Source organism: Anolis carolinensis, chromosome 4 (assembly GCF_035594765.1).
Source record: "Anolis carolinensis isolate JA03-04 chromosome 4, rAnoCar3.1.pri, whole genome shotgun sequence".
Taxonomy (NCBI): Eukaryota; Metazoa; Chordata; class Lepidosauria; order Squamata; family Dactyloidae; genus Anolis; species Anolis carolinensis.
This window is the reverse complement of record NC_085844.1, coordinates 227193765-227215089: the sequence shown is the minus strand read 5'-3', so window position 1 is coordinate 227215089 and position 21325 is coordinate 227193765. Positions and strand designations below refer to the sequence as shown.

The window sequence follows — 21325 nt, the reverse complement described above, 5'->3', positions numbered from 1 at the left end:
AGGCTATTGTGCAGCCACCCTAGGCCCAAATGGAATCCTCCCTGCTCCCCTTTCCCCATTTCCTGTATCCCTAAATGCCCTCGTCTCCACTGCTGATGGCCCTCATATTCACAGGTCAAGCAGTACCGCGACCCTTGTGTGTTTTAATGTTTAATGTTTTTATGATTATATAAAATACTTTTGGAACCAAGGAGCCACCGCGAAGACCCTGGTGAGCTTTCACTGGCAATACATGACCTGGACTCCTCTGGTCTTCACTTAAACAAAAGACTCAAGTATCCATTATTTTCAGCCAGCATGAGCCAGCTGCCCAAAAAGATTACTGGACCCTGAATTGGGCCAAAATTCTTTTGTGTGGCTACCTGGAAAAAAAAAAGATTATCATATGGCACCCACCCTGAATTTGGGAGGTTCTGCCAGTTACATCTCAATGCCATTTCCCCTTTCTCAGGGCCGGATCACTTAATCCCATCATTTTGGACAATATACTGACTTGATCAACAATGGACACAGGCACCACTTGATGGGTCACTCCTTGGACACTCTGAAAGACAATAAATTCCACTTTGATGGCCCTGCTTTGTTAGTCTCGAGATTGAGACACTATTGCCCAATTACAAGCTCATATTTGCCTTTGTTCCCCATGAAAGGGAAGGGCAGTAGGCGGGGTCATGCAAATTCCACACCAATGGAGAACCCTGGGATGCCTGCCTGTGGTGGACAATGCACAATCTAGGATGAAATGGTCCCCAAATGAAAGCATTCCTTGAGTGGTGGTTTGTAGTGTTTGTGAAGGACATTGGCAGGATTTGGGCTACATGTTCATGGACTTCGCTGCAACCGCAATGTCAGTGGAAAAGAGTGACTTGCTGGCTTCTCAGCACTGGGAACTGTAGCCTGTTTGTGGAGTTTAGAGACTGTGTGAGTGGACACCTGTGCCACATACGGGTTTTCACTTTTCTTATGGATATAGATATATAGATATATCAGAAATATGTTATCCTCACAAAGGAATGTTTTGAAAAAAATAGAAAACATAACTTATGATTTGTCAAAAATGGTTTGAAATTCATCAGATGTATCCTAAGGCACAGGGTCACCTTTTATTGAATGCATTTGATAGTACAGAAGACACTCATTAATGCAATACTTGGCACAGGACAATACATTAAGTATTTTCTCATGTTGCAAATTGATACTTTTCCTTTCCAATGCACAGGTATCAGATGTGCACAAACGCAAGTATCCATACACACCATAGTTGCATTTAACTTGCATTCCCAGTAATATACACATAAAGTTAAATTTAGCTTTCTGAACGGAGTGAAATATTTGTATGTTTAAGCCTAGGAACTTTCTACCATTTTTCTAAATAAAATGTTTGAAATTAGAAGCATAAAATGTTTCAAATAATATACACTTCAGACTATAATCCTCTAGCATCTACTGCTACCATCCTGAAGATGCAACAGGAATAACTGGATTTGACTTGTTGGAGAACAGTCAGCACAACAATGGCATATTATGTTGTGCCATAGAAGTGAATGAATGATCGAAGCAGTTATGTTTTCATCAAAACTTCTCAGAAGATACTTTTATGCATTGAGGCAATAATTACACAAATAATTTTTATTGAAATCATAAAAAAATATATTCTAGTTTAATGGAAAAACATTCTGAATAGAAATATACAGGATAACGATAACTCACAAACAAAATTCTATAGTTCGCACATAGAACAGGTAGGCACATGAGAAAAATGGGCTCAAATCCTGAATATTTTGCAAATAAATAATGGCAATGTCAAGGAACATCATACAAAAGGTCTCATGACTGTATCAAAAATAATTTCATTTGTGTAGAGATATAGAAATATATGTGATTGAGCCATTTATTGAACATCAATAAGAAATAAAGATTCAAAACATTTGTTTCTCACAGGAATATGGTCACGAGTTAGGTATCATTTCACCACAGGATTGAAAGGCAGATAATCTTGATTTCTGAAGAAACCATAATCCAGTTATTTGCCAACATACCTACCCTAATGTTAAGCATATTATGAAGTGGCAGACAGTGCTGATTTTGAACCAGTCTGCACGGAATTTAAAAATGCATATAATGAGACATGTTCCACTTCAAGAGCTGACATACAGGTAATTAGTTGCATGCAAAACAATGACGTGCTTCCCATCTTTAGCAACTTGACTGTTGACCTCCTCCCTAATGAAAGATCTGTATGGATATAAACAATACATTTATCCCTAATGTTCATTGTATAAACCATTGCTTCAAAGAGAAAAGCTTTCATGCTGAATGTAATGCTAGGAGAGGCCTATTCACAATTAGCAGAGGAAGGTAACAATGGTTAACTTGCAGCTTTCCAGGTGCTGATAAATTACTACTTCCATCATACCTCAGCATGACTATTTAAGGCTTATGGGAACTGGAGGTCAATATCTGGAGAGTTCATTGGTTCCTGTGTTTTAGGGGTTCACATCAAGCTATAAGGATATAAACCAGTAAATTTAGAATAAATGACTGCATCAGTAGTATTGGTCTGATGCTCTGTCATGTCTCAGGCCAGCTTTTTAAGAACCATTCCACAATCATGGCCCATTAAAGGAGATAATAAATGTTAAAGCTTTTAGATAGGAATGGGCAAAGTGCATCTCTCCTAGCATGTTTTATCTCAACACTGTCATCAGCCCTGTCATCATACGCAGCCAATGGTGACAGATTACTGCAGTTGTAGTTCGAAACATTCAGGAAAGTTACAACTGCTTTTCCATTTTAGACAACCAAAATGAAGGGCAGGGAAAAGCTAAAATAAAACCTATACAACTTTGGCTAAGCTATTAATGTGGCGCAAGAAATTATAGTAGTTGCAACAAAGGTCTTTTGTCAAACTGCTAACACTAAAGTAGACCTACTGGGCTTAGAATGCATTTTCAGAATTGTACCCAACTTCACTTTGTTCTAAATATCTACTTCTAGGAAGTAATATGGGATAGCAAAAGGGAAGGGAAGCTTGCAAATAATAAGCTATTACTGGATCTGGAAATCTAATGGTTCTTTATGCTAGTTTTAAAAAGAACACTGCAATGCTATAGCAAGCTGCTAATCAACAGCTATTTAAAGGTAAAAAAAATCATAATGCTACTGCAAGCCACTTGCAAAGCTAATTCTTTGGATCCCACTTCAAGATTGTTTGCCTTGAAGTGTCAATCATATTTCTCAATCTTAAAATTCATTATTTTAGCAAACAAGAATTGAGTTCAGTTGTTTTTAAGGTTATGCAGCTCAATGATGTATTACAATAGGCACACGTGAAAATGAAAGGTTCTGATTTGGAATCAACTGCTTCTCGAACAACCAAGAAACCAAAAACATGGGCTGGAACTACAGGAGCCCACTCTTAATATTATGATCTAGTTTTTGCTACTTTACATAATGCCAGACACTGATTTACATATCTGAATAGACATTCTGAATTTATGTACAGTTCTGAACATTAAACATCCATTTAGATATATGATTTAGTATTAAGTTTCATGGATGTGTTAAACCAGAAGAAAACCAGAGTTCTAGCGCCATCTAAAAAAGCATCTAATATCCAAAGTTCTCTTACAAGCATACAGAAGTAATTTATATAAAACAAAGTATTTGGAGTCTCATCTTAGAAGATAAGATCAATGACCAAATTTGGCCTTAAATAAGAACATGGTAGTCACGCCTTGAAAACATATACAGTGGCTTATATTGAATTGGCTGCTTTCCAAATGATCATTCCTTAAACATTAACCCACCCACCCCCAAAAAACAAAATAAAACAAACAAAAAAACCCCAAAAGTGTTATCAGAACCTAATGAACCTTTCCAACAGAAATACAATTTTAATAGCTTTTCAAAGAAAGTAATAATATGAAATTCTACAAAAAAATAACTCTAAGCCCAATATTTATTTCTAAACTATTTTATAAATTTAAATTAGCTGTTTTAACACTCCAAATAAGACATATGTTATTTGTACATTTTCCTGTGCCTGTGTCCCCTCCTAACATTGCAGCATAGTTCTTGCAAGTGCGAATACAACAAAATATGGAAATAAAAACTGAGATAGTTGAAACAGTGAACATCATAATATTAAATAAGATAAACTCATGATGAAGTAAATTTTGTTTGATGAACACACATTAAAATATATATTATTTCAACCAGTGTCTTTTAGTCAGAACAGTGAAATAATCTCTCTTATTGTTTCAGTGCTGAAAGAATAATTTCCTTTAATCAAAGTTCTCCTTTAAACCATTGTCCTCCAGGCTGATACTTTTCACGAAATTTTTGATTTTCTTTTTCTAGGTGATGTGCCTTCTTCAAATTTTACTGCTCCATTGACAAAGTTAGCTATGGCATAAAAAGAGTAAAAGGTTTTTAAATTCTGGAATACAATCAGAATAGTATGTACTGCATTTGTGAGACTAGAGAGAGGCTGGAGAGGTAAGGATTTGTGCTGAGCATTACGCTTAGATTCCTGCTATTTTATACATCCTCAAGTTTCCAAAACAAAACACAAGTAGCAAACCAATGGGGTGCCAGGCTGGAAAGAGACTGAGTATTTGAAAGACAAATGACTGCCGCTGCTACCTCAAAGGCAATAGTGGGCAGCTGGTGGCAAGAAGTGTTAGTTTTTTAAATTTCTAGATAAAGGAGGCTCGACCTGCACCAGTGAGCCTAGCCAAAAGAGCCAATGGTAAAGAAGTTTGGGAATTGCTGTTCAATGACATCTAAAGGGCATCCTATTTCCAATCCTGGCTAAGCGTACCCTAGATCTCATTTCTAGCTCCAACAGGCTTACCATTGATAAGGTAGGTGCATTGAGTCAATAGAATGTATACAAATGTTGACTGATTGACCCCACAATCTAACAAATGCATTTCAACCTTGGTATTAAGACTGCTTTAAGATGTTCAAGCAACAGAAGTTAAATTAATAACTGCCCCTGTTTAAGTTGCAACCAGTAATACTAGGCATGCCATTAGGGATGGTGAGTGTACAATTGTAGCAAGTCCAGGCAGCAATTTTCAGTCCTGGGACCTCATTTCACCAGTTAAAAATGAGTACCAAATCAAAGCACATAATTGGTCAAAAGAAAGTTTCAAAAACTGAGTTTTTTAAAGTGTTAACATGGCATGAAAGAGATATTAGCAGCTAAAATGAACTGCCACTACTAAAGGCTTCCTTGAGTAACAATTAATTCATGCCTTTTGGCAGAGTTTGGAAGAGTCAAGGGCTACAGTTCCCAGTTTTGCCCACCTTTGCCTCAGAATTTCTATATTTAGAAAGATACCTGTTTGGTCACAATATCCAACATTAGAAATAATATAAACCATATAAGGTATCATGTACATCAAACAAAATAACTTTCCCGGTATCAGCTATGGTAGATCCATATTCTTCCACCTCTACATTTTGTGGACTGGATGGGAATGTAAATGTAAAAACTATACTTACTTTTGCATGATTCTTTTTTTGTTGCTTTAATCTTTGTGTTAGTTTTTTTCTTGGGAATTTGGTTCTGTGTATGTTCTCTCCATTTCTTTAACTGAAAATTGATGAATTTCCACATCATCCATGCTTGGGTCAAACAAATGGCAGCCAGACAGCTGATTCTAATGTGTTAAGGATTAAAGGACAGTTAAAGAATTGCTGTAAGGGCAAACTTTGAAGAATTAGAATAATATATTCAATCAGTGGCAAATATCCAGTGGCAAAGATATTTCAAAGTATTCCTGCAGTACTCAGTAAATAATTGATTTAACATTAAAATTAAAAGAAAGCAACAGTAGAGGTCTTCTGTAACAACAGCTTGGTCTTCCAAATTTAAATGATATTTTGAAAAAAGTGATTCTACCTAACAGGGAGTGTATTGAAGTTTCCATCTGCTATGGAAAAACCAGGATTCTCCGCTCTTGCCAGGCCAAATCCAAAAGTTAGGACCGATAAAGTTAGGGTCAGAAGACGAGCCATCACAAACTGTAGAGCCCAAAGAGTAAACCTGGGGGGGGGGGGGGGGGGGGTTGAACACATGAGAATTCCTCTATTAGTTGCCACACAACCATTCTAAATTCTCAAATTTCAAAACACTATTTTATACTACTACTTGTAGATAATGGTAGTGAATTATAGCAGCTTAGTTAGAAACACTTTGAACTATTAAAGCCATTTCCTCTTCTTATTTGAACATCACTGTAAACAACCTATAGTAGCCACACTTGAAACAAAGGCCATCCCCAACAGCACACAAACGAAATCTCTCATCTGTATATATGGCTCTTCAGCATATACTTGTCTGATATGAAAGCATTCTACCATTATTTTCCCATGGCTATTTTACTATTATTTTCCATTCTGAAAAAAACAGTAACCCATTTGGTTAAACTACAGGCATTAATACAGACAGAATGCTAGACAGAGTTTATGCACAAACTGAAAATGATTAAATGCTTCCACAAGAAGGGAATGAAAGGAGTATACGAGACACAAGATGTTCTCAATCTCTTTATTAATCCAACCTGCAACTGCAGTCATAGCCACCCTTGCAAAAGTCGAGGGCCAACTGAAGGTGTCTCACTTGATGCCAGTTCCACAAGTATGGATCTACTCTGGAACGTTCTAGCCCTATTAGCTACAAGATTAGATATTAAGGCCTTTACGGTGGACTTCAAGACCAAAAAGGTTAATATGAATGCAGTTGGTCATTTAAATACTGTTTTTATCCCCTCCTAATGCCAATTTTTGGTAGAGTTAAACAAACCACGTAAGAGAAAGGGATGGAAAGGAAAACCCATTTCACAGTAGTCAAAGCAGTAATAAATATATTTACCCTTTCTGTTTATTCTCATCACTGAAGTAGAAAAGACGTGAAGCATGAAAGATAAGTTCCACAAGATAGTGAGGTACCAACAAAATAAGACCCAAACGATGAAGGCTGCAAAAATAAAAATAAGCATTTCCTTAAACATTCTAATTCAGTAGTCAAGTTACCAGCAACAAAATAATTACTAATTGCAGCAGAGAACTTTTTAATTTTGTAGAGATGTGTGTGAACATCCCAATTTGTGCTTAGTTATAAATAAAAGTAACACCAAGTTTCTCTACTTTGCAACTGAAGCACTAAACATTACCCAAAAAGGCTTTAATAAGGATGAATGACACATTTATTGAACATCATTCTGCATACTTAAAAAACAGTATGTTTACAAATACTCACTTCAGAATGTAGGCACCAGATAAGTGGGCAATATAAAGGCAGATATATTGCAACTGTCTTGGGATATCTTCCTAGAAGTACATGTAAGGGAAAACAGGCATGTTACACTTTAAGGATATAAAGCCTAGTCTCTACCAATTTCCTTGTTCTTGACAGATATGCCTCAGTTTTACAACCCCCTGAAAAAAAAGTTCCCTTTTGCAGTTTTGGTGCCCCCCCCCCCCCCGCGGCCTCTTTTGCTCTTCTTGTCCTCTGTCTAGCCAGATGTTTCTTAGCAGCATTAGCACTGGGAGGCTAGGCTGAGAGCTGGAAAACACAGACTTTCAATATCAGATTGCAGCTGCATCTCTGCAGCAAACAATGCAATAAAGCTTGAGTTGGGAAAGAATGGGGGTCTATTCCAATTGAGCCTACTGTAGCTGTGTGTGCCTACCCCAACAGGCAAAACAAACAGCACCTGCATCCAGAATTCATTACTGAGCATATGTGAACGACAAAAAGAGAAAGGGGGAAAGCAGACAGGCATGCTTTACCAACTAGCAATAACACTTTAAAAGGCCACTGATCTATATGTTTCCAAAATAGAAATCATAAGGAAAAAAAAAGGGGGGGGAGGGGCAGATACAGTGAAATAAAGGTTATTCCTGGATACTTCCTGGAACAAGTCTTCTACTTATGAAAGGCTTACCTGACTGCTTCATTTCACACATATATATTGTTGGTTTTGGATAAAAAGTTGGCTGAAACACGGTGAACTGCTCTTCATTTTTCTGGTCCCTCTTCTTTCTATGTTATTTCTGCATTTGGTACCAGATTTTAAGAACTGATGTCTAGGAACACATTTACTTCATTCACTGAGTAGATCTGCACCGTATCATTAGTTTCACCCACAATGTGTTACATTTGCTATGGAGGGGTGTCTGCCCACCCAGCCTATTACTTTCAATATCTCCCTTATTTAGCAAGGTGTATTCTTCTGTACTGTAAAAGTTTAACATTTAGTGAAACTAAAACAAAATAAAAAGTGCCTCAACTGAATTTGTAAACCATACCTTTCTAATCTTTTGGAAGTAGAGTTCTGGCAGAGCATGAAGCCAATAGGCAATTTGACAGATGTAGAAGAATTTAACCTGAAAACTAGAAATTAAAAAAGATCACCCATTATATACTAGCTTGTAGAGATTATTTATCAATTATATTGACCATGCAATGCATGGCTAAGTTGAAACATAATGAGCCTACTGTCAGAGTTTTATATTATTTAGGTCATTTCTTATGTGAAAATGGATAGGTGTTTGTAAGAATCATGTCCTATCCATGTATGAACAGCAGCAATCAAGACACCTGCTAAAGACTGAGTAAATCTTGAGTTAGTGAATGTGAAGGCGAATGTGAAAGTGATGGTGACGATGATGGCGTTGCTGTTGGAGTGAAGCCAAAGAGAGTTTTGAAGACGGAGAGTCTGGAAACCAAGTTGTTTAAAAGGTTGGAGCTGAAGAAAGCTTGAAGATAACATTTTGTTTCGCTGGTTGAAAGCTGCTGATAAAAGCCAAGGACTGTTACGTTTGTATATAGAATCATAGAATCATAGAATCATAGAATAGTAGAGTTGGAAGAGACCTCAAAGGCCATCTAGTCCAACCCCCCGCTAAGAAGCAGGAAATCGCATTCAAAGCACCCCCGACAGATGGCCATCCAGCCTCTGCTTAAAAGCCTCCAAAGAAGGAGCCTCCACCACGGCCCGGGGGAGAGAGTTCCACTGCCGAACAGCCCTCACAGTGAGGAAGTTCTTCCTGATGTTCAGGTGGAATCTCCTTTCCTGTAGTTTGAAGCCATTGTTCCGTGTCCTAGTCTGCAGGGCAGCAGAAAATAAGCTTGCTCCCTCCTCCCTATGACTTCCCCTCACATATTTGTACATGGCTATCATGTCTCCTCTCAGCCTTCTCTTCTGCAGGCTAAACATGCCCAGCTCTTTAAGCCTCTCCTCATAGGGCTTGTTCTCCAGACCCTTAATCATTTTAGTTGCCCTCCTCTGGACGCTTTCCAGCTTGTCAGCATCTCCCTTCATCTGCGGTGCCCAAAACTGGACACAGTATTCCAGGTGTGGTCTGACCAAGGCAGAATAGAGGGGGAGCATGACTTCCCTGGATCTAGACGTTATTCCCCTATTGATGCAGGCCAAAATCCCATTGGCTTTTTTAGCTGCCGCATCACATTGTAGGCTCATGTTTAACTTGTTGTCCACGAGGACTCCAAGATCTTTTTCGCACACACTGCTGTCAAGCCAGGCGTCCCCCATTCTGTATCTTTGATTTCCATTTTTTCTGCCGAAGTGAAGTATCTTGCATTTGTCCCTGTTGAACTTCATTTTGTTAGTTTCGGCCCATCTCTCTAGTCTGTCAAGATCGTTTTGAATTCTGCTCCTGTCTTCTGGAGTGTTAGCTATCCCTCCGAGTTTGGTGTCATCTGCAAACTTGATGATCGTGCCTTCTAACCCTTCGTCTAAGTCGTTAATAAAGATGTTGAACAGAACCGGGCCCAGGACGGAGCCCTGCGGCACTCCACTTGTCACTTCTTTCCATGATGAAGACGACGCATTGGTGAGCACCCTTTGGGTTCGTTCGCTTAGCCAATTACAGATCCACCTAACCGTAGTTTTGTCTAGCCCACATTTTACTAGTTTGTTTGCCAGAAGGTCGTGGGGGACTTTGTCGAAGGCCTTACTGAAATCTAGATATGCTACATCCACGGCATTCCCTGTATCGACCCAACTCGTAACTCTATCGAAAAAAGAGATCAGATTAGTCTGGCATGACTTGTTTTTGGTAAATCCGTGTTGACTATTAGCAATGACCGCATTTGTTTCTAAGTGTTTGCAGACCACTTCCTTAATGATCTTTTCCAGAATCTTGCCTGGTATTGATGTGAGGCTGACCGGACGGTAATTGTTTGGGTCGTTCTTTTTTCCCTTCTTGAAGATAGGGACCACATTCGCCCTCCTCCAATCTGCTGGGACTTCTCCTGTTCTCCAAGAACTCTCGAAGATGATTGCCAGTGGTTCTGAAATAACTTCCGCTAGTTCCTTCAATACTCTTGGATGTAGCTGATCTGGCCCTGGGGACTTGAATTCGTTTAGAGTGGCCAGGTGTTCCTGGACAACTTGTTTCCCTATTTGGGGTTGGATTTCCCCCAATCCTTCGTCCATTCCATGTTGCTGAGGTTGAAGATGGCTTTCTTTTTGTGAGAAGACCGAGGCAAAGAAGGCATTAAGCAGTTCTGCCTTTTCCCTATCCCCTGTCACCATCACCCCATCTACTCCTTGCAGTGGCCCTATCGCCTCCTTTTTCTTCCTTTTTCTACCAACATAAGCAAAAAAACCTTTTTTGTTGTTTTTTATGTCCCTGGCAAGCCTGAGCTCATTTTGCGCTTTAGCCTTGCGAACCTTTTCCCTACAGGAGTTGGCTATACGTTTGAATTCTTCTTTGGTGATTTCTCCCCTTTTCCACTTCTTGTGCATGTCACTTTTGAGCTTTAGCTCAGTTAGAAGTTCTTTGGACATCCATTCTGGCTTCTTTGCACTTGTCTTATTTTTCTTCTTTGTTGGCACTGTTTGCATTTGCGCCTTGAGTATTTCACTTTTGAAAAACTCCCATCCATCCTTAACTCCCTTGTTTTTTAATATCGGCGTCCATGGAATGCCGCTCAGTAATTCCTTCATTTTTTGGAAGTCAGCTCTCTTAAAGTCCAGAATGCGTGTTTGACTTGTCTTAGTTTCAGCATTCCTTTGTATTGCAAACTGCAGGAGCACATGGTCACTTGCCCCTAAGGATCCAACCACTTCAACTGTATTGATCAGGTCTTCCACATTTGTTAAGATTAGATCAAGAGTTGCTGATCCCCTTGTTGCCTCTTCTACCTTCTGGACCATAAAATTATCTGCAAGGCAAGTGAGGAATTTGTTGGACTTTGTACTCTTGGCTGAGTTTGTTTTCCAGCAGATATCGGGATAATTGAAATCGCCCATGACTACTATATCTCTTCTTTGTGCCTGTTTGGTCAGCTGTTGACAGAAGGCTTCATCAAGTCCTTCATCCTGACTCGGAGGTCTGTAGTAGACACCCACGACAAGATCTTTTTGAGTCCCAGTTCCCTTGATTCTTATCCAGATGCTTTCAAGCTGGTTTCCCGGATTACAGTCTTGCATTTCTTCTGCAACGTAACTGTTTTTGACATATAAAGCTACTCCCCCTCCTCTCCCCTTTGTTCTATTTCTGTGAAAGAGGTTATAGCCCTCAATGGTTAAATTCCAGTGATGGGAGTCATCCCACCAGGTTTCAGTGATGCCTATGACATCGTATGTGTGGTGCTGTGCTAGGAGTTGGAGTTCGTCTTGCTTATTTCCCATGCTCTGAGCATTAGTGTAAAGACATGTAAGCCCCTGTGACCTCCCCTCGAACTGTTTATTTGGGATTATTGTGCTCTCTGTACTTGGTCCTTGCTGTGTTTGTGCAGCCCTCCGTTTAGCCTTAGCCTATATATTTTCATATAAATCTTTCTTTACTAAAAGACAGTTTGTTTTGGGGTTTTCTCCTTGGATGAAGGGTGCAACTTCCACAGAAGGGGTTGAATGTTTGGAACCCCAGTTTGATAGCTTCGACACCTGCTTCAAAATTTTAACCGTGAAGATGCAGGGGGAAGGCTGTGAAGTGAGCAAAGAAGCCAAGTCCCACACTATTTCCTGCTCCAATGGAAAGAAAGACCAGTGTGGGTTTCTTGGCTGTTGCTTGGCAATGAACTAAATATTCCTGTCTAGTATAAATGAAGGAGAGAGTGGGGGTGGAAGGAGAGCCTCAGAAACACTCACATCTCCTACAAGTTTGGGGAAGAACGTAATTCCCACAATTTTCAGACCTGATAACAAGACGAGTGAACCATTTATAATCCCCTAACCATTTATCATACTTGATATTTGTAGTCTTCCATCTATTACAGGCTTCTCTAAGCTCTTGATGACTTGTTCTTTGTTAATCTGTTCTTCTGAGCATTCAAAATTACTGCCAAGTACTATATATTTGATGCATGACCTGCTTTTTTGACCACACATCAAATTAATGTATTCCACTTATAAAATAATTTAAAAGGGCCAAAAAAGCAGAGGTGGGAGTCTCTCCCAGGTGAACACTGACAACAACAAACCATCTGTATCAGCTATATAAGACCACAGCTTTAGCAGCCACCATTGAAGCAACTATCATAGATGGTGTTTCTTTCCAGCTTCTCCATCTCTTCCTCTCTGCATCCCATCCCTAACTTTTGTATTTCACAATGTGTATACTATTAGGGGGACAACTCGGCTGCAGTCTGCCCCCTTTCTCTTTAACTAGGTGTTTGAGGATGTGTAAGAGGGAGAGAAAAAAAGAGAGGGAGAAGCTGCCACAGACCAAGCACCCCTCCTATTCTTCCTCTATAGGCTTTTTGTCTGTTCTTTCTTCTCTACACCTCACACACTCTAACTTTTCCCACCTCTCCCCCCCCCCCCCCCCCAAAAAAAAAATATCTAGCATTGCTCTTCTGGCTTTTTACAGCCTCTCCATTCTTTCTTATGATATTCTTATCCTGCTTGGGGTGATAGAAAGTCAGAGGAGATGATTACAAAGAGCTCTGACCTGTACTGTCGAAGGCTTTCATGGCTGGAATCACTGAAGTGTTGTGTGGTTTCCAGGATGTATGGCCATGTTCTAGCAGTATTTTCTCCTGACATTTCACCTACATCTGTGGCTGGCATATTCAGAGGATCATCAGAGGATCCTCTGAAGATGCCAGCCACGGATTCAAGCAAAATGTCAGGAGGAAATGCTGCTAGAACACAGTCATACAGCCCTGAAAACACACAACATCCCAGCTTCTGCACTATTTCTCTCCCTCCGATCATTTCTCCTTTGAACCCATTTCCCAAATTTCAGCAGCAGGGAGGGCTCAGGACTTCATATTGCTCCATTGCTACCTCCTGTGCGTTTGAGCTGGCCACTGGTGATGGCTTCAGGGTTCACAAGCGGGGTGGCTGGTCCTCAAGGAGAAGTCCCTCTGCTTCTCTGTCATGCCCGGTGTGCTACTACTTCCCTTGTGCTCCCAGCCATCACTGTAAGGAGTGCCTCCATTTAGGCTAAAAATTGTGTTTATATAGAACTGGAGGTAAGCAAGTGCTGAGGGCCTGAGACTTGAGCCCTGTAGGTCTCCTGTCCTCCTTCTGCCACACATACTGAGACAAAAAGTCTTCAGCTTCACCATTGCCTGTCTCTCCTACATACAGGCATCCCCCACTAATTTGACAGATTCGGGATTAAATTACACATTTTTTCTCTTTGACAGTGTACTAATACCTAACCTATCAGTTAAGAGTGTGGGCGCCTGTATTTATTAGAGCTTGTATTTGAATTTTATTATATTTTATTTGAATTAACACTGAAGTTCATCTAAGGAAGCTCAAGACATCACAGGACTGCAAGTGCACATCACATACTACAGCATGCAGGTATTTTGGAATCCTCAAATTTAGAATCGCACCCCTTCCACCATGCTCTCATCTGCATTTGATGCTACACAATAACATTTAGTGCACTGCCAAATTGCCATAATATTTTATTTTATGGACTTCCCAAAACATATTTTATACTACTATGTGAAGGCAGGGTAGACTTTTAAAACTGAGTTTTTTAAACTGTTTAAGACTAACATCAATGCAAGACATAACATTTAGCAGAGCATATTTAAGAACAAGCCATTCAAAATTTTAAAATAAAGTTGCCTCCAAAAATACAAAAAACCCTGAAAAAACAAAACAATACATCAAGTCAGACAAAAAAAAAAAGGACTTACAACATGCGAGGATGAGGGTAATCCTTCCACAACAAAGTTGGGTTTGTTGTGAATTCTTCCTATAAAAGGAAAATATGAAGTTGAAAAACTTGATAGTATATTTTGGCGCTAATGTGCATTTAAATTAAATTCCAGAAAAATAACTTGACTTACTTACTGCAGACAAAATACTAGCTCCCCAGACAAATGAAAACAAGTAGAAAAATGCTAGTTGCCCAGATTCATTGAATTTGCTATGCTTTGTTTTTGACAAGTGGAGGCGTCTATTAATTTTCTGGAAAAAGAAAGGAAAAAGTAAGTAATAATTTACATTACTTGAAAAAAATGCTTTTCTTTTTGGGCTTAATATTTCAACTTTATTTTTCTGATTAAATAAATATATGCTGGAATACCCACAGACAAGAGATAGTAGCAATAATGAAAACACAGAAATCAATACTTTTCTGTACCCACTTCAATAGATTATGCATCCAGAAGATAATCCAACTTTCTATAAATGCCAATATACACCCATCTTTAACATTTATATTCTTATGCAGCTTCAAATTGGACTTTTAGTCTCTAGTTTATGTTTTTAGCCAAGCTTGCACTATGAATAAAATGTTGTTTTTGTTGTTGTTGTATTTATTTGTATCCCATTTTTATCTCACAACCAAGACAAAAAGTGGCTCACAATGTTTAAAAAATTCAAAATCCACAAACGTATTTAAAACCACAAACAAACTACCATTAAATGACCGGAAAATTAGGTTCAGCTGCTGAAGTATTAGAAAAAATGTAATTCAGAGCATGCTCACCATATTGTGCCTCATACTGGTGTCTGAAACTCACAGTGTAGAGCCCAAACCTATGCATAAAGCCTGGGCACATAAATCCTGGCTCAGTAAGCTAATTTACTCAAAAGCCTGAATATTCTATCTTCACTGCCTTCTTTCTCAGTGGCAGTGCAGACTCCATGCATGAAGTCTCCTGGATTAAACAGTTTGTTATAGTGATTTTGAACCAACCAGAGGTTATCATTTCCAGTTAATATCACATCCTAGTTCATTCCAGTACTGGTACACATACTTTCCTAATGCAGATGTAATTTATTTATTTATTTACTATATTTATATCCCGCTCTTCTCACCCCGAAGGGGACTCAGAGCGGCTTACAAATCAAATGAACATACAATATATTATTAGCATAGCACAATATAATCATTAAAATACTATATTGTACTATATCATTATATGGTAATATTATTAGTAATATTATATTTAATATATAATATATAATTAATATTATTATATTGTAGTATTAGTAGTATAATATTGTATTCCATTATAATATTATAATTGGAAGTAATGGTTAATTAATCCAGGACATCCTCAACAAGTAGCTGAGAAACTATCTTATATCTTTACTAACACTGCAACATTTTTGGCTAATACAGAACCAATATCCAACAGTAAGATGAAAGTGGGCACATTGAGCAATTCTAGAAGCTAGCAAGAAAAGACAGCAACAACATGATACTAATGAACATTTAATAGCTAAAACGTGAAAGTTGTTAGGCAAGGAATCAAATAATTATACTTAATGTATGGTTAAATGGGCACAAAATGTAAGTTATTACATTTAGATGACACTACGGGGAAAATGTGAAGAGAAGTTTTAAAATTTACTTTATAGTATGATTTTAAAAATGTTTATAAGATATATAGATAGTACTTAACAGCCGAAATGTAAAGAAAAAGAATGAACTTTTAATCATATACAGTGGATATATGAGAAAGCAAAAATATTGTGTTTTAAGACACTGTTATTTTGAAGAGATACTAAAGACAAACATTCAATTTAAACCAGAATTTATTTTTCTTGGACTAATGAAAAATGAAGTTGAAATGAAATATGAAAAAATTCTTCAGTACATGATAAATGCAGCTAAAGTATTTTATGCACAGAAGTAGAAAGAATCTGAGATATCAGCATGGATAGAATGGATGATGAAACATTAAAATTACAGAAAGATGGACAAAGTAACAATATTTTATAATTACTGTAGAAAATGTTAAAGATATAGTTTGATTTAGAAGGATGCCTTTCTTTGATTTAATTACTTTATTCAGTCACCTGACAAGCTAAACTTAGATTGTTCTATGTTAATCAGTAATTAAATTTCTATCAAGTACCGCTGCTGTGCAATGTCTCTTCATAAGAGCCCTCAAGAAGTTAATGAAGTCTGCAATCTATCACATGTCTAATTAAATAAAACTTGTTGGTCTTAGGTTGCATGAAACCTAGATCTATTTTACTCCTTACTAGAGTAGATCCACTGAATGACCCATGACAAAATGTCTATTCCACTTGGGACTAAACAGGATCTCTGTTGTTCATGAAGTCTACCAAACCCTAAAATTACAACGTTGCTTAATGAAGTCTCAACAGCAGCTTATTCCTGAAATTCTATATTCTTTACCAGGAAATCCATAGGTTCAATGCACCACTCCCTCGTTAGGACTATTGAATACTTTCATAAAACAGTGATGATAGAATGTATGGTGCTCCAAAAGCTGTTGCACCATAATGTTCACCATTTCTTACCACTGGCTGTACTGGTCAGGGCTGAAAGTAGTTGGAAGTTCAACATCTGGATGGCCAGAAGTTAACTATTATTGTTGTTTTAAAAGTTGCAACTCCCAGCATCTGACTGAATGTTCTCCGAAAGGGAACCACCTAACTGGACATCTGAAGGATCTGACAAATTATGGAGGAATGCATGTCTCCAACTATCATTAGGAGAAAGCTAATCAGATAAAAGTTTAACTAAGGAATATCTTGACTTCAACATATATACCCACTACTTTCCAATATAGGAGATTGCGAGGGCATATCCCAAAGAATTCTCTTACATTTGCAAAGCCAGCCATGCTTTCAGAGAAGATGTGTTTTGCTACTTATAAATATGGTAATATTAGTAACACATTTTAACCTCATTTTTCACATCAAGTAGTGAATGTACATTTTTAATAAACAAGTAAGTAAATGCAACTTATTTACATCCATCGAACAATTGTGAACTTACATCTAGAATGTATTCCTGAATTACTGCATGGAGAATAATGGCTATAAGCATGTAGAAAAAGATGGTCGCCATGTCTTTTGGACCATACTCATAGAAATAAACTGGCTCAGACTTGTCATCTGAAACGAACAATACTGTATTACATACTTGGAAATCATTTTATAACAAGGCAACACAAAAAAGTTAGTTTTCAGCAGAATGGTGTATGGTAAATTATTCTTAAGACCTATTAAATAGCTATTTATGCCTTTCAATACTTTTTGTTTGAAATTAAAATAGATGAGTATTAAAGAAATAAAATTCTTTCTTTTAAAATCTGCAAAACAAATGAATTGTAGAATAAACTCAACAGGCTAAACTACAGATAATCCTAACTAAAGCACCAATCCTATACAGGCAGGCTTCAAGTTATGAACAATATAGGTTTTGTAGGTTTGTTCTTAAATTGAATTTGGATGCAAGTCAGAACAGATACATGTTAAAGTGTAACTCTAGCCACATTTTTTTTTGTTTTGGATAGTATAGGAGAGGTTTAACACCCTTGTAATGTTTGTTTTGCGGTCTGCCCCCCCCCCCCCCCCCCTCCACCTCACTTTCTGTCCCTATGATAATTGGATTTTGACAATTTTGGCTTGTTGTGGAAACAAGGATTGGTGGAAAGCTTCAGTGGGGACACTTTTTTGTCATGATAACTCTTACAGTAGTGAATTTCCCTTCTGAGGGTTAAATTTTTCTCACTTCCTGTTGTCTCACTCCTGTTCTTAACTATGTGTCAGATGTAAGTCGGATGTCTATAACTCGAGGACTGGCTGTATACACATTTTTGCGGGAGTAAATTTAATCAAACTAAACAGGACATGTGTCTTGACTCTCGATAAAATATTAATGTTTATTGTTTTTAAAAATATAATCAGTCACGCAAGCAGATTTTATTTTATTCTTACCTGTTGTATAGGTAACATTATACTGAACAGTAATAAAGATGATGGCAGTTTTGGCTGTAGCCTAAATTTTAAAACAGAAAAGACTGTTCAATAAGTTATCACAGACATATTCTTTTGTGGAGAGAAAAAGCGGGGTATAAATAAAAATAAACATAATTATAATTTTTAAGTAATCATAGGGAGCAAGCCTGTTTATCCTAACAGGAAGCCAGACATAATAACTAACTATAGGTAAAGCAATGGCTGAACAAATAATGAGTGTGCACTTTCAAAGCCTACAGAATGCACCATCATTATGGTTAAGGGATGAGGCTGCCTGGGTGTTGAGTTTGTCAGGGTATTGTGTATTGTGAAATGTTAAAATCAATCTGGGTTATTAGAAATGCCTTATGTGTTAGTTTTTTCAGCAAGGCATTTCAGCAGTTATGGAGTTAATGAGAGTCTGCTATGATTGACGTATCACAGGACCAATGGGGTTAAGTTTGTTATGACCGGGACTTTCTTCTTGTTCCTGTGGAATGCAGAGGAGTGACTTGAGAGCTGTGTGTGTGTGTGCATGAGTCGCTTCGGCAAGAGCACTCATGGAGGAAGGACTGATTTGCTCTGTTTGTATATAGTCATGTAAATAAAGATATATTGCCGTTGGATTTCCAACCGAATCCTCGTCTGCTGGAGTGTGTTTGTCCAGTGCTGTTTTTCCACAAGGGGGGGACAGTCTGGAGAAGGAGGTGAAGACCGGGATGGTGAATTTTTGGATTACACTCTGCTACCCATCATCCCCTGACAGAGTTTTGGAGGTCAGGCCAAAATATAGATTGTAGCTAAAACATCATGATTCTTTATCTGATGCAGAATCTTTGATTTTTTAAAAAGTTGTTTAGAGCTCAGCTTTCAAAAGTGGCATCTTACAGATGTTTTGGAAGTACATTTCAGACCATTCCTCACCACTTGCCTTAATGACTGGTGCTTATGGAACTTATAGATGAAAACATCAGGATACCAATTAGGGAAAGGTGTAATACAGTAATCGATACCTCTTGACCACCACTCAGATATTTAAGTGCTTAACCCACCAAAGGGCAATGTTTCAAACATATACGTATGTCTGTTAGGTACATTATAATGGGATTTGAACCTGGGACCTTTCAGTCTGCAAGTTCAGCAGCTCAGCGCTTTAACACACTGCGCCACCACCAGGGGCCCAAAAGCAGGGTAGAAGTAAAAAAAACAAAACAACCCAATGAAATACATTGAGCATTCTCTCTTAACACTATATTATGCTTAGCTTCTTCACTAATTGATTCACTTTTCTTTTAAAAATGTGACTTTTCTCAACTTCCTTTCTTCTCAGTAAATGAGTCAGTTAAAGAACATGAAACTGAAAATCTTTTGAGATGTGACAATCATAGGCCTGACCAATTATCACCGATTATTATCACAAAGGCAGGCTGAGTTGTTTCCTACATAAGATACTGTAAAACAAAGCTACTGAATCCTGTGTCTTACCATCAAGATTAGTATCTGTTGCTGAAGCAAAACCGATGGAAGATTTGGTTCATTAATCAGATCACACTAACAGTTATACAAATCTGATCAATAGTTCTCTATACTTGTATATTCAAAAAGGCTTGAAACTTCTCCTTTAATCTGAAACAATGTAATGTGCATTGGATTTGGTGGAAAGTTCCAAATGATAAACTGAATAACAGATGCTATATAAATGGAGGAACAAATACAAAAGAAGTCTTTTGTGTGTCCAGGGGGAGTCTCTCATCCAGTTTGAGCCATGGTTTGAAGTTCCAGGTTTTAGCCTGCCACTTTTGGATTCTTGCTTACTGAGGTGTTCCTGTGAGTCTCTCTGCAGATCATAGAAAGCTATTTCTTGATTTAAGGCGTTGGTATGTTGGCTGATATCTGAACAGGGGATGGGCCAGAGATGTCACTGCCTTGGTCTTTTCATTGCTGGCTACTACTTCCTGGCAGATGTGAGGTGGTGGCTAAACAGTATAATTTCTCCAGCGGTGTTGGGTGTAGACATCCTGTGATAATGCGGCATGTCTCATTAAGAGCCACATCCACTGTTTTAACGTGGTAAAATGTGTTCCACACTGGGCATGCATACTCAGCAGCAGAGCTTCAAAGCGCAAGGGTAATCTTAAATGAACACTAGTGTCAGCCATTTTAATACAATTGTATTTTAATTCCTTTTAGGATATATGCTGTAATGTTTAAATCATGTTTTAGCTTATTATATCTTATTGGATTGTGTAGGTTTCATTTTCATTCTGATGTGTAATTCTTTTGTTGTAAGTTTACTGTTGTTACATTACATTATTTTTGATGTGTTTGTACTCATTTGAGGCACTGAATGAGAGAGGGCGGTCTAGAAACAAAGTTTTATTATTATTATTATTTCAAAGTGCGTCCCCTTCTCAAATTTCATTCATTTTGTATAAATGTGTTAAAGCTAATTAAGAGAGAACAACTAGTGTTTAGACAAAAAAATTAAAAAGTTATCGTAGAAGATTCAAAATATTACATTTTTAACAGGCTTTGAAAGTTCACATAACTCAGCAGCGATTACTATTTTTCTTTAAAAGGAGAGGGGACACGCAAATAATCCCCACTGGTAACCCCTCAAACCAAGCCGGAAGCAGCCAGTCCTTCATCGACGCATGCGCAATGGCGAGGGCAGGGCGGCGAAAGAGTAAGGAAGGGGGCGTGGCTCTCCCAAGAGCAGCCAGCGCGAGGCGGCAGCGTCGCTAACGGCCGCCGCTGCGTTGCTATGGCGATTGCCGCACCCCACGTCGCCCCCGCCCTCTCCCCGTGAAGCCATACCTCGAACATGAGCCCCAGGAGCAGGCCCATCGCCAGGCAGGACACGGCGTCCGCGTGGTTCTGGATAATGAACTCATGGCTCAGGGCCGGCGGGCTCTTGCTCTTCTTCCGGAGCCTCATGGAGCCGGCTCTTCAAGGTCCCGTCTCTCTTGCTCCTCCGTGATAGTCCTCCTCCTCCTCGCCGCCTCACGCCCAACGAGCTACTCTCCTCGCTTCCCTCTCCCTCCCGCGTTCCACATTTTTAAACCCCGCCTTTCCTACCAGTTGGCCCAATTACCACGGGGAACGGTGAGGGTTGGCGTCCCGGGTGCCCAATCGCCACCGCG

The 21325-nt window shown here is 38.6% G+C and overlaps 1 protein-coding gene across 1 annotated transcript; it reads right to left on the bottom strand.

The window, feature by feature from the left end:
• Window positions 1–1614: 1614 nt before the first annotated feature.
• LOC100563926 (translocating chain-associated membrane protein 1-like 1) lies at window positions 1615–21261 on the bottom strand. The gene is made up of 11 exons (XM_008110096.3): window positions 21000–21261; window positions 18162–18222; window positions 17218–17336; window positions 14307–14423; window positions 14150–14208; window positions 8326–8410; window positions 7274–7344; window positions 6887–6991; window positions 5915–6058; window positions 5515–5672; window positions 1615–4407 (listed from the first exon to the last, which is right to left on the bottom strand). The coding sequence occupies exons 1-11, from the start codon at window positions 21117–21119 to the stop codon at window positions 4334–4336; spliced, it is 1113 nt and encodes a 370-aa protein (XP_008108303.1). The 5' UTR covers window positions 21120–21261; the 3' UTR covers window positions 1615–4333.
• Between the last annotated feature and the right edge of the window lie 64 nt (window positions 21262–21325).